Source organism: Myotis myotis, unplaced genomic scaffold (genome assembly GCF_014108235.1).
Source record: "Myotis myotis isolate mMyoMyo1 unplaced genomic scaffold, mMyoMyo1.p scaffold_m19_p_5, whole genome shotgun sequence".
In the NCBI taxonomy this organism is placed as follows: domain Eukaryota; kingdom Metazoa; phylum Chordata; class Mammalia; order Chiroptera; family Vespertilionidae; genus Myotis; species Myotis myotis.
Window position 1 is genome coordinate 103,917,672 of NW_023416357.1, and position 12,832 is coordinate 103,930,503.

The 12,832-nt window shown below is 50.4% G+C and overlaps 1 protein-coding gene across 4 annotated transcripts in view; it reads left to right on the forward strand.

Moving 5' to 3' along the window:
• The first annotated feature begins 3,263 nt into the window (after positions 1–3,263).
• Positions 3,264–12,832, forward strand: part of ITGAL (integrin subunit alpha L) — a 37,804-nt gene continuing 28,235 nt past the window's right edge. For 2 of the 4 annotated variants that reach the window (XM_036309798.1, XM_036309800.1), the window contains exons 1-9: positions 3,264–3,535; positions 4,669–4,771; positions 5,675–5,769; positions 5,881–5,948; positions 7,834–7,951; positions 8,074–8,204; positions 9,128–9,273; positions 12,352–12,484; positions 12,653–12,803. In XM_036309798.1, the coding sequence (XP_036165691.1) occupies positions 3,481–3,535; positions 4,669–4,771; positions 5,675–5,769; positions 5,881–5,948; positions 7,834–7,951; positions 8,074–8,204; positions 9,128–9,273; positions 12,352–12,484; positions 12,653–12,803 (1,000 nt within the window). In that variant the 5' untranslated portion in view covers positions 3,264–3,480. The remainder of the gene's footprint in view (positions 3,536–4,668; positions 4,772–5,674; positions 5,770–5,880; positions 5,949–7,833; positions 7,952–8,073; positions 8,205–9,127; positions 9,274–12,351; positions 12,485–12,652; positions 12,804–12,832) is intronic. The other 2 variants (XM_036309801.1, XM_036309799.1) reach the window with 1 other exon arrangement.

Sequence of the window (12,832 nt, forward strand, 5' to 3'; positions counted from 1 at the left end):
TGAAGGCCATGCCAGCAAGCGGGGACTGGGTTTTGTGTACGCAAAGGGGCATCCTGAGAGGGTTTGAGGCCTAAGAGAGACGTGCTCAGGTTCTCAAGGTTAACTTGGTGGTTCGTGGGAGAGAGAGCCTTCCTGGGGGAGCCAGCGGAGGAAAGGAAGAGCTGCAGTGGCAGTGAGGGTTCTGCTGAGAACTAAGGGGCTTCCAACGAAAAGCATAGACTCGGGGGACAGTGCAGGGCGCTGGGCCCTGGGAGAGCTGACAGTCTGAGATATGAAGTCAGCCAGTCCCGTGTGTGTGTGCGTGTGTGTGTGTGTGTGTGTGTGCGTGCGTGCGTGTGTGTGTGCGTGTGTGCGTGTGTGTGTGCGTGTGTGTGTGTGTGTGTGTGTGTGCGTGCGTGCGTGTGTGTGCGTGTGTGTGTGTGTGTGCGCGCGCGCCCGTGGGGGCACATCCTGCCTCAGGACACCCCCGCGTGGTCCCTGCCGCCTGAGGTCTCTGCAGTCCGCCTCTTCAGGGGAACTACCTGCCCCCCGGGCACCCAGCCTCTGCCTGCTTCCCAGAATCCTCAGGGCTTGCTTACTTGTACTTTGTAGCTTCCTCAGCTTTATGGTCCTCAACAAGAAGGAGAAAGAGTATTCTTTTTTTTTTTCTTAAACAGAACATGATAAATATGTGAAGGAGTATCTTGCTGCTGAAACACACACAGGAACTTGTAATGCCTTTCATCCCAGGTGTTGCTACTGACACGCTTACAGTTTCTGTAAGCTTAAACCCTAATTCAAACACCCAAAATTGTTTTTAGAATAAATATTTTTATTGATTTTGAGAGAGGGAGGGAGAGGGAGGAGAAACATCCATCGGCTGCTCCTGCACGCCCCCTACTGGGGAACCGAGCCCACAGCCCAGGCACGTGGCCTGACTGAGAAGCCACAGGGGCCAGGGCGCATCCACGGGTTGAAGGCAGCCTAAGTCCCTGGTCGGCGAACTGCGGCTCGCGAGCCACATGCGGCTCTTTGGCCCCTTGAGTGTGGCTCTTCCTAAGCCTTAGGAGTGCCCTAATTAAGTTAATAGCAATGTACCTACCTATATAGTTTAAGTTTAAAAAATTTGGCTCTCAAAAGAAATTTCAATCGTTGCCCTGTTGATATTTGGCTCTGTTGTCTAATGAGTTTGCCGACCACTGGCCTAAGTAGTGGTTCTCAACCTTCCTTATGCCGCGACCCTTTCATACAGCTCCTCATGTTGTGGTGACCCCCAACCATAAGATTATTTTCGTTGCTACTTCATAACTGTCATTTTGCTACTGTTATGAATCGTCATGTAAATATCTGATATGCAGGATGTGTTTTCATTGTTTGCGACCCACAGGTTGAGAACCGCTGGAAAGGAAAACCTTCACGCTGGAGAGAGCTGATTGGACTGTTAATTCCCGGTTGATGTTCTCTGCTGAGATAATGACAGTTTTTCCAAACAGGTGAAACCTGTATGGTTAACTAGCACTAACAACATCTTGTATGACGATTGCAGGGCCCCAAGCTGTTAACAATGGTAACTTTTGAGCTTTAGAAGCAGGAGGTGGATGTTAAGAGAGAGTCTTTATCCTTTACACACTTCTGTAACTTTTGAATTTTAAAATGCATAGTGTTGTAATTTCAGAACAAAACAAAAGAATTCGGTTCAATGTAAATTGGAACTGCCATACAGAGCATCAAGAAGCCAGTCTGAATGATCAGATTTTAACTGAATTTGAAAAAGGCTCTCTGACCTCACCTAATCCCCAGGAGCCAGCGTGCCCCCTGGTAGCTGTGGGCAGGGGAGGATGAGTGACCGGCGTGCACAGTCTTCCCCAGGGCCGGACACTGGCAGCGGCCTAGCGGGGGGCAGGCCCTCCTCACCACACAGGGGAGTCTCAGTGTCCTGCCCACTTTCCCATAAACAGATACAGCGCTTCTATTCCGTTATGCTTTTAACATCTTTATCCTTTCAAAACTTCCCATTATACATCCTCGTTGTCAAATGTATTTTTTTCAGGCAATACAGAAAGTATAAACCTTATTCTGTTTGGAGTTTGGTTGTGTGTCCTTTCGGGTTTGCTTTACACTCACACACAAACACACATAATTTCAGCTTCTTCCTTTTTTGAAGTATAATTTACATATCATAAAATTACCGTTTTTAAGTGTATAATCCAGTGGTTTTTAATACATTCATAACGTTGTGCAACAAGCACCACCATCTAATTCCAGAACATTTCATCACCCCCAGAAAAAACCCTACACCCACCACAGCCACTCCTCATCCCTACTCCCCCGTCCTCTCAGCCACGAATCTACTTTCTGCCTCTCTAGATTTGCCTATGCTGGACATTCCACTTAAATAGAACCGTGCAGCACGTGACCTTTTGCGCCTGACTTCTTTAACTTATTATAACACGTACACAGTCCATCCGTGTTGTAGCAGATGCACCAGCACTTCATTGCTTTTTACGGCCAAGTAATATTCCACGGGGTGGCTACAAACCACGTTTTGTTCACCCATTCATCATGTGATGGACACTGCATTGCTCCCAGTTTTCCTAAAGTGAATAATGCTGCTATGAAAATTCATGTATGTTTTCAATTCCTTTGGGTCTATACCTAGGAATCGCTAGGTCAGATGGTAACTCTATGGTTGCCATTCCTCTGTTTGCCGCCATTTTACATCCCCTCTGGCAAAGCACAAGGGTTCCGATTCTCCAGCTTCTCACCCACACTTACTTTCTTTTTCATTCTAGCCCTCCTGGTGAGGGTGAAGTCGTATCTTATTTTGGTTTTGATTTCAATTTTTTCTAGTGACTAAATGATGTTGAGCATCTTGGTGGCCATGTGTATACCCAAATGTCTACTCAAATTCTTTGCCCATTTAAAATAATGGCCTGTCTTTTTATTGTTGAGTTGCGGAAGTTCTTTATCTAGTCTTGACTTAAGTCCCATCGCGGGTATAATGTGTGAATATTTTCTCCCATTCTGTGGGCGCTGTGTTTGATTTTTTAGAGTAAAAATGAATTTCTAAATGCACTGCTCTGTAACGCGCTCTTTTTACTTCACAGTGTGTCATGGGCATCTGTCCATGGTAAGAGGACGCCGCCCCATTGTGGCGGTGCCTCAGTGTATTGGACGGTCCTCTGCTGAGCTTTAAAGCGGCTCAGGTCCACGAGTCAGTGAGAGACGAAGATGCGGCGGCTCGTGGTGCCGTTTGCTCCTGGATGATGTGAAAATGCAAGCAGCACAGGAAGTCTCTAACCTGCTGACACTTCCTCTCCGAGACTCCGCGGTTTCACAACCCCTTCAACCCCTCCTTCACCACCACCCAGTGGTATCAGCTGGCGCCTCTGTGAGAAAAGTTCCACTTCAAGACGCCCCAAAGCATTATCATTTCCTTCTCTCGCCCCATCTCGGTTGCCAGCAATCCCCAGGGTCCTCTGAGACCCGCCTGCTTCAAAGATGAACTGGTTCATCGCTGTAGCGAGGCTGCTGCTGCCTGGGCCTTTTCTCCTGGGTAAGCAAGAGAGGGGAGGCGGGGAGGGACATGTGGCTGTGGCCAGGGAACCGCAGGCCTTACAGAACCGCAAGGCCAAGGAGGAGCAGCTCTCGGGGTGGCACCGGCCATAGGTGATGGGGCCCAGGGATCTAGAGGAGAGGGAGCCGAAGGAAGTCAGAGTCCACAGCATAGGCCAGGTGTGGAGGAAAGACAGGGGAGGGGGCCAAGGATGGCAACAGTGAGAGGTGAGGGAGCGGGCCCCTCCCCAGGCAGGTGGAAACGGGTGCACAGAGCTGTGCGGGGTCTGCTCCACCCGCTGCTCCTCATGTGGCATCTCAGGCAAGTCCTGCCCCCTTTCTGGGCCTCAGTCCCTTCACCTGAACATGCTGGGGCCTCGCCTCTGACAGCCGGGATGCTGTGAAATAAGCCTGGTGCCTGGAAGGCCAGCAGGGCCCGAGCAAAGCTTGGGACTTGCAGCCCAGGCTGCCTGAGGTCGGGAATCTGAGATCTGAGGCCAAGGAAGAGACTGGTCCCTGGCCTGTGGGGAGTGTGGGAGCATAAGAGCAGGGAAGGGGGAGAAGGAGGAGGAGGAGGAGGAGGAGGAGGAGGAGGAGGAGGAGGAGGAGGAGGAGGAGGAGGGAGGAGGAGGAGGAGGAGGAGGAGGAGGGAGCTTCGCGGGGATCTTGAAACCCTGAGGCTGTGTGTGGGAGGAAGGCTGAGGATAACAATTTGAGTTCTCTGGCGCAAGGAGAAATGAGTGTGTGGGAGATACACCCTGCCTGGGGCATCCCCAGCTCCTCCTGGGCCCCTTCCGTCTGCTCCTCTCCCACGGGCCTCTGCCTTCTCATCCTTCCTTCTTTGCTGAGAGGCCAGCGGGCAGGCGTGTCCTTCCCAGGCCCTGGGACTGCCAGGCTCCGGGGAGCAGGGGGTCGCGGCCCCACATCTCCCTGAGCCGAGGCCCTCGGGGGAGGCCAGGGAGGCTGGTTCCAGCCCTCGCTCTGCCTGGTCCGGAGGCCGCCGGCCCTTCGGGGTCTACCCATCCCCTGGGGCACGTGGGCGGCAGCCAGTCCGCGTGTGGGGATCGGGGTGGGTTGGGGGTGGGGTGGGGGTCCCTGGCCGGAAGTGGCTGACGGCCCCCTTGTCTCCCTCAGCCCCGGCCTCCGCCTACAACCTGGACGTGCGGCACGTGCAAAACTTGTCCTTCCCACTCGCCGGGAGGCACTTTGGGTACCGCGTCCTGCAGGTTGGAAACGGGTGAGCGGATGCCCCAGGTGCCCCTGCCCCGCAGAGCCCGGGACGGGGCACCCATGTCAGCCCGGGGCTGGCCAGTGAGAGCCGCAGGGTCAAGGAGAGCGTGGGGGGATTTCTCAGAAACAGGAGCAGGATGAGGCCCATGCACCGCCCAAGCGCCACATGGGAACCCGAGAGGGAACGTCCCAGCCCCCAAACACCTGGCCACGCTGCGCTCCTGCCCGCCCAGCACAGCGCGGCTAAGCCTAGGTCTCTGATGCCTGATTGAATGAACTTATAATGGAACATTCTGGCATATTCTCTGGTCCTCAGTCTTTCTAGAGCAGTGGTCGCGGCTCTTTGGCCCCTTGAGTGTGGCTCTTCCACAAAATACCACGTGCGGGCGCACATGTGCAGTGCGATTGAAACTTCGTGGCCGGTGCGCAGAAGTCGGTTTTCGGAAAGGAGATAGAGAAACGAGTGTACAGGACGAGTGTGGATGGGCGAGTTGGAAGGGGTCGACCTCAGTGAACGTACCTCAATCAGATTGAGGACGTTTTTAGCAAAGGCCAGTTTAGGTGTACCCTAATTAAGTTAATAACAATGTACCTACCTATATAGTTTAAGTTTAAAAAAATGTGGCTCTCAAAAGAAACTTCAATCGTTGTACTGTTGATATTTGTCTCTGTTGACTAATGAGTTTGCCGACCACTGTTCTAGGCTGATGGAAATAATTCCTAACTTTCTAGAGTTCTGGCATGTTGGGTGACTTCTCTGAGATTCAATAAGGAAGCAATAGGTGGGGCCCGAGGGAGAAGGCTGCATTGCTTTGAGGTGCCTGGCCGGGGATAGGATACCCCTTATGAGGTAGAAGTGGGGAGGTAAAGACCTGGGTAACTCCATCTCACAGGTGAGATTTCTCATCAGGGTTGTTGTGGGAGCGCCGGGTGAGGGGAGCAGCCCAGGAAACCTCTACCAGTGCCAGCCAGACACTGGCCACTGCCTGCCAGTGGGCCTGAGCGGTGAGTAGCTGGTGAGGGAGCTGGGAGGCGGTGCCTCGGGGAAGTCGGGGCTGGCCCCCTCTACTCCTGGATTGCCCGAATTCCTCCAGACCAATCTTATGGTGCCCACAGGTTCCAACTACACCTCTCAGTACTTGGGAATGACCTTGGCGACAGACCCCACAAATGGAAACATGCTGGTAAGAATTTTGTGTAGTGTGGTGTCAGAGCCCGTGAAGCTCAATGCTAGGAAACTGATTGAAAAGAAGAAAGAAAAAAATGGATTAAAGATCATAATGAAGGCCCTGGCTGGTGAGGCTCAGTCGGTTGGAGTGTCATCCTCTGCACCAAAGAGTCTTGGGTTCGAATCCCGCTCAGCGCACATTTCCACATTGTAGGTTCAATCCCTGGTCAGGGCACGTAAAGGGGCAGCTGATCAATGTTTCTCACACCAACATTTCTCTCCCTCTCTCTCTCTCTCTCTCTCTCTCTCTCAGAAATCAATAAAGAAACATATCCTTGGGTGAGGATTTTTTTTAAAAAAAGATCCTATAGAAGGTTAAAGGCATCAGAGTGATCTGGAGTCAGTGTTTACTGAGGATAAACTATGAGCCAGCTATTTTCAAGACCTTACTTACCTAAGTTTTTTCCAAATATTAACTATCTATAACGATTGACATACAAGATGATTTTTGGTGGCACACAAACTTAATGTTTGAATAGTTACATATTTATTTAATGAACTAGTAGAAAAATTTACAACAAGCATTTCAAATTCATGATTTCTTAGATTGCATTGGTTAGGATGAGGCTAAAGTATTTTTTTAAAAGTAAATTTAAAGTAAATAAAATATTAAGGAAATAATGGTATGACTGATGCACCATATGGCAGAAATTGCAAAGTGCTACACAAATGCCTTAAGTTTGAAAAACACTTCTTTATCTCCTTTAACCCTCTTCACATTTTTTACACATGAGGAAACAGGACCAAAGGGGAGAGACTTGGCCAGGGTCACATGGTTTTAAAGAGATAGAGCAGGGATTTGAATCAAATTCCCATTTGATTCCAAGTCCATTGCTCTTTACAATTCATTTCAGCAGCATCCAACAGCTACGTGAGAAATAGAAGACTGATTGAAATATCGATCCCGTACTTAATTGGAGCTTGTTTACTTAGCTACTATTACATTCTAGTGTGCTAGATTATGATGGGGGAAGGAAGGGGAGTGAGATTCAAAGATGACCATGACATGAGCCCAGACTTTCAAAAACTTGTAGTCTGGCAGGAATCTATGATAATAAAAGTGTAATATGCTAATTAGACTGGACATCCAAACAACCTTCCAGATGTCCTTCCGGACGACCTTCTGAATGAAGCTGGGGGCTGTGAGGGCCAAGGCAAGCCGCTGCGGCTGCGAGGGCTAAGCCCTTCGAACGAATTTCATGCATCGGGCCTCTAGTTGTAGTCATAAATGAAAGGAACACTGTGTGTATTCTGGGAATAGTGAGTAATTTTGGCTTAAACACAGAATGTGTGATTGGGAATGGAAGGGGATGGGTCTGGAAAAGTAGGCTAGTGCCCACCTGTAAACAATATGAATGTGAAACTAAGGCTTTTAAAACATATTTTATTGATTTTTTACAGAGAGGAAGGGAGAGGGATAGAGAGTCAGAAACATCGATGAGAGAGAAACATCGACCAGCCACCTCTTGCACACCCCCCACTGGGGATATGCCCGCAACCAAGGCACATGCCCCTGACCGGAACCGAACCCGGGACCCTTCAGTCCGCAGGCCGACGCTCTATCTACTGAGCCAAACTGGTCAGGGCCAAAACTAAGGCTTTTAGATCCTATCCTCCAGGACCCAGAGTAGGCAGTGAGCATTGATTGGCATAGAGCATTGGCAGTGAGGATGGAGATACTGGAATAAGAAACCTGGAGGCAGAATTACCTTGGCTTGGTAACCAGTTGGATACAGGGCGTGAGGTCAGGGGGTGAAGACTCTGAGGGTTTTGTTCTTGGCTGATGATATCTGCATGCACCGCAAGTGGAAGCTGAGACCCTTTTACCGTTGCTCCCTCAGGCCTGCGACCCCGGGCTGTCTCGGACATGTGACCAGAATATCTACCTAAGTGGCCAGTGTTACCTCTTCCCCCAGAACCTGAAGGGTCCTGTGCTGCAAGGGCGCCCTGGCTACCAGGGTAAGGAACTGGGGACGCAGTGGGTAAACATGCCTGCAGGTGGCTGGCCATACATGGGCACCAGCATGGGCAGGCCAACATCAGGGACACTTTACCAATCCCTCTGCTTCTGGCTTCCGTAGAGTGTCTAAAGGGCAACGTAGACCTGGTATTCCTGTTTGATGGCTCAGGGAGCTTGCAACCAAGTGAATTTCAGAAAATTCTGGCCTTCATGAAGGATGTGATGAAGAAACTCAGCAATTCTTCCTACCAGGTAAGTATATTAGCTAGGATTCCTGTTATAGGCGCCTCCTTAAGGCATAAAAGGAAATTTTAGTATGTCTAGGAAATTTTAGGTGTTCCCAGGCCCTAAGGGCATGGATAGGTATAATTGGACCTCTGGAAGGGACAAGAACAAGGAATAGAAAGCTTCTAGAATTTCCTCTAGTTCTCATTTCTGTTTCTTTTTTACTGTTGCCTCCCTTTTCGCTTTCTCTCTCTCTCTCTCTCTCTCTGTAGAATGGCTCCCTCAGCTTCTTTGGATCACATGGGCCTGTGGAAAGTTCTTAAGTTCACATGTTAAAGTTTCAGGAGGTTGGTTCAACTAACCCCTCCCACTGCAAATTCCAAATTCTCAGAGAAAAAATTATTGGCCTAGCCTCAGTCAAGTGGCTATCCTTGGCTCAGCCAACTGTACCCTATTTAGCAGGGTCACTCAGAAGAAGAGCTACGGGGAACCAGTTCTGTAGGTGAGGTAGGCAGACCCAGAGAACCGGAGCTCAGCAGACAGCACTACATAAAGAGTCAGAGATTTATTTAATTTTATTTTGTGTCTGTTTATTTTCAAAAGAATGATCGAGGCAGGGCAGTGGAGTTGGATGGCCCAAGTCCTGGATAAGAAGTAGAGATTGGAGCCAGGCCGGCCGGCATGGCTCCGTGTTTGAATGTCAGCCCATGAACAAGGAGGTCACGGTTGGATTCCCGGTCAGGGCACATGCCTGGGTTGCAGGCTCCATTCCCGGTAGGGGATGTGCTGGAGGTGGCCAATTGATGATTCTCTCTCATCATTGATGTTTCTCTTTTCCTCTCCCTTCCTCTCTCTGAGATCAATGAAAGCATAAAAGAAAAAGAAGTAGAGATTGGAGCAGACAAGTGAGAAGGCTGATATAACATTTCATTTCTTCCTTCTTCTTATAGTTTGCTGCTGTTCAGTTTTCCACGACCTACAAAACAGAATTTACTTTCTTGGATTATGTTAATCAGAAGAACCCTGATGTGCTGCTGGGCAAAGCACAACACATGAAGCAGCTGACCAACACCTTCGGTGCCATAAGATATGTCGCGTGAGTTCCCTTTGGCGGGAGAGAGCCCCCCGTCAGTCGTTCTGTGCGCACTAGCTTCTCTAAGTTGGGGTGTAGAACTCAACAGGCGGGTGCAGCAAGGGGCAGGTTATTGTAAGAACTCAAGGCTCTGGGTTGTAAGAGAAGTTGACTTTAACTGACTAAATCCCAAGGGAGGCTGCAGGGGTACTCATGAGCCTCTGAGACAGGGAGCACGGCCAGGCCTCCCGGGGGGGCCGGAGCCAGGACTCAGAAAGCGACTGTGAACCACGCCAGCCACAGCAGAGTCACCACTTAGACGGGAACCAGCTTTGAAGTCAGCCCATGGCCAAAAATCTCAAATACTCAGAATTATCCTTGAATTGTTCGTAGAATTCAATATGTCCAAGTCCCATACTGGAAATTAGTATATCTCGATTTCCTAAATTTACTACAGAAAAAAATGTTCCCCAGCTGGATCAGATTGCTGTGTTTAAATTGAGACCTAAATGGACGGAGCAGGGTTGTGTCGAAGGGCCACACTGTATATTTCTTAAAGACCTATTTTTAAACATTAGACTGGCCATGGAAACTGAGAGCAATTTGAGGAAGAAGAGAATTACATCTCCTCTCCATGTTCCCACTCAAGTTGAGTGAAACAGCCAGATGGGTCTCCTATACTATTACACTTCTCCTTTGCATTTCTTTGCCAAGGATGTAGAGTTGGATTTGCACAAGTTGAACATGTGTGTGATACATCCCAGGGCTCTGCATGCGTGTTTCTAGCTCTTTCCTTCTGGGGCTTGCTTGACCTGTCATTATCCACTTCATTCTTTTCTCTCTGTAGACAGCTTTGGTGGGTACACAGTCAGGCGACATCCACTGAAAAAATGGCAGCTTCAGTTCCTCAACCTGAATTCCAGCCTCCAGGCGAGAAAGTGATTGGCTAAGCCTGGGTTAGGTCCACCCAGCCACGGCCTGGGTCTACTTTATGGTGCAGAGTCACATGACACAGACATGGGTTCTGGGGTCCCTCCAGGGGAAGGGGGTAATTCTTAGAGAAAGGGGTCACCACAGGATGGGAGGACACCCCAACAGGTGTCAACTGTGGGAGCAAAAAGTAATGGAAATGGATTTCATAAACACTTCTTGACATTCTGGCTGTGTGCCAGGCAGTGCTCCAGGTTAGGAGTTGGCAAGTGTGTGTGTTTTTTCTGTAAAGGACCAAATAGTAAATATTTTAGGTTTTTCCGGCCACATACGGTATCTGTTGCATATTATTCTTTGTTTGTTTTTGTAACCCTTTGAAAACAAAAACATAAGCACACATTTTTAGCTCATGGACCATATAAACACAAGCTGAGGGCTGGCTGGGGCCTGAAGGTGGTTATTTGCCATGTTCTAGGGGCCAGGACGATAGCAGTGAATAGAACAAAGAAAAATCTCTGCCCGCTTGGACCTTAACATTCCAGCAGAGGAAAGAAATGTCATCAGCAGGATAAATAAGTAAATTAGTTAATACAGGAGAAGATATGTTTGACTAAAAACAGAGCAATACCCACTAGGAGGATCAGGGAAGGTTACGTTCGAGCAAAGACTTGTGGGAGTTGAGGAAGCGAGCCATGTGGAAACCTGGGGGCAGACCCGGCGGAGGGAATGGCAAAGGGCCGGAGGTGAGATGCTCGGGATGTCCCAAGGAAAGCCAGGGCACCAGCGTGGCCGGAGAGAAGTGAGTGAGGGGAGAAAGAGCGCGAAGGAGGGCCGAGAGGCCACGGGTGTCGGGAGGAGTGGGGGGCCTAGTGGGGACTTTGGCTTTTCCTCTGAGTAAATGAGGCATCATGGGAGGTTTTGAGCAGAGGGGTGATCATCTGATTCATGTTTTTGGAAAGGCTCCCTCTGGCTGCAGGGTTGGTATGAGACTGTGGAGGGGGCAGAGATGGGAGCAGGGAAGGCAGCTGGGAGGCCGTTGGAAAATCTAGATGGGGTAGAGATCCATGAACAGGACCCACGCTGGGCCATGTCTGTGTGGATGGAGGTTAAAGAAATAGTTTGCATCCAACATAGAAGTAGAGGTCTTGACAGCAGGTGTTTTGGGCCTGCCCACCAGGGCTCCTGTGTCGTCGGCAGCTCCCATGGAACTTTTCAGCCCTCCTCCCCGCGTCTCTCCTTCGCCTCACTGTGGCCGCTCCACGTGGCTCTCAGCTTCTGCTCCTAAGGCAGGTCCTGTCACAGTCAGGGCTTGCGGACTGGCGGCTCTTGGATTAATCATCCGTCGCTGGTTCGTTGGGGGGGGGGGGGGGAAGAAGGGTCAGAGGGTCCCAATACAACTGCTGTCCCAGCAGAATCTGTGGGCAACCGATCTTGCTTCATGAGGAGGCTGCAGAGGGCGGAACCTGGAGCCGGGGCCCGTCCAGTATTCAGTCCTCCCGTCCTGCTATTTCACACCCGCTGAGCACCTGCTGTCGGCAGCCATAGATGCAGCAGCAAAGTAAACATGGCCCTTTCCTGGAGGAACTCATGTCCCATGCCTTTGGGGGAAAATTGACACAGAAATCAGTTGCTTCACTTCCCCGGGAGACTTGCTGCAGCAGAGACCTACCGGCCGCCGGGGCGCGGGCGGCAGAGACGGTGCTACATGCGCCTGCTCGCGAAGAGTGACTCTCCAGTTTTCTTTGGTCATGGAACCCCCCCCCCCTTGGAAATCTCACCTAAATCACCAACATATCTGATCGGAAGATAGTTGCCATGTGGTTGAAATGGAGGGTAGGATGCCCAGAGCCTCCCCTCATGTAGCCTCCCCTTCCCACTGATGGGTTCTGGGGCAACTTCCTGACTGCCCGGAATTCAGTTGAAGGTACTGGCTGAGGAGAGGTGTGGCAGCAAGGACAGGAAGGAGGCTCAGAAGAGAACTTGGCAGGCCGGAATCGGGAATCGCTGCAGAGAGGGAAGGGGGGGAGGAGGTGGAGGGAGGGGTGAAGGGGGGTGGATGTGAGAAGAGCTTTTCATAATCAGCAGGGCAGTGAGTTAATGAGAGAGGGCGGGGTGAGGGAGACTCCATATGATTTGGGGGGAGTCTCTCACATCCCGCCTCCTTAAATACAGGACCCAGGTCTTCCGGGAGGAACTTGGGGCGCGGCCAGATGCCAGCAAAGTGCTTATCATCATCACGGACGGGGAAGCCACTGACATTGGCGACATTAGTGTGGCCAATGACATCATCCGCTACATCATTGGGGTATGGGCCCCAGGTGCCAAGCCTCTGCCTTCTTCCTACGTCTCATCTTCCCTCGCCCGTTTCTGACCCAACTTCCCTTTCTCCTGGGAGCCATGGTCCCGTGAAAATAGTAGGAAATTGGTCTGCGATTCTGGGGATGTCAGCACTTCTCTCTTCTCTCCTTCACAGATCGGGAAGCATTTTGTGAGCAAGAAAAATCAGGATTCACTTCACAAATTTGCTTCAAAACCGGTGGAAGAGTTTGTGAAGATTCTGGACACGTTTGAGAAGCTTAAAGACCTGTTCACGGAGCTGCAGAAGAAGATCTATGCCATCGAGGGTGAGTGGCAGACCCTGGAGAGCTAGTTC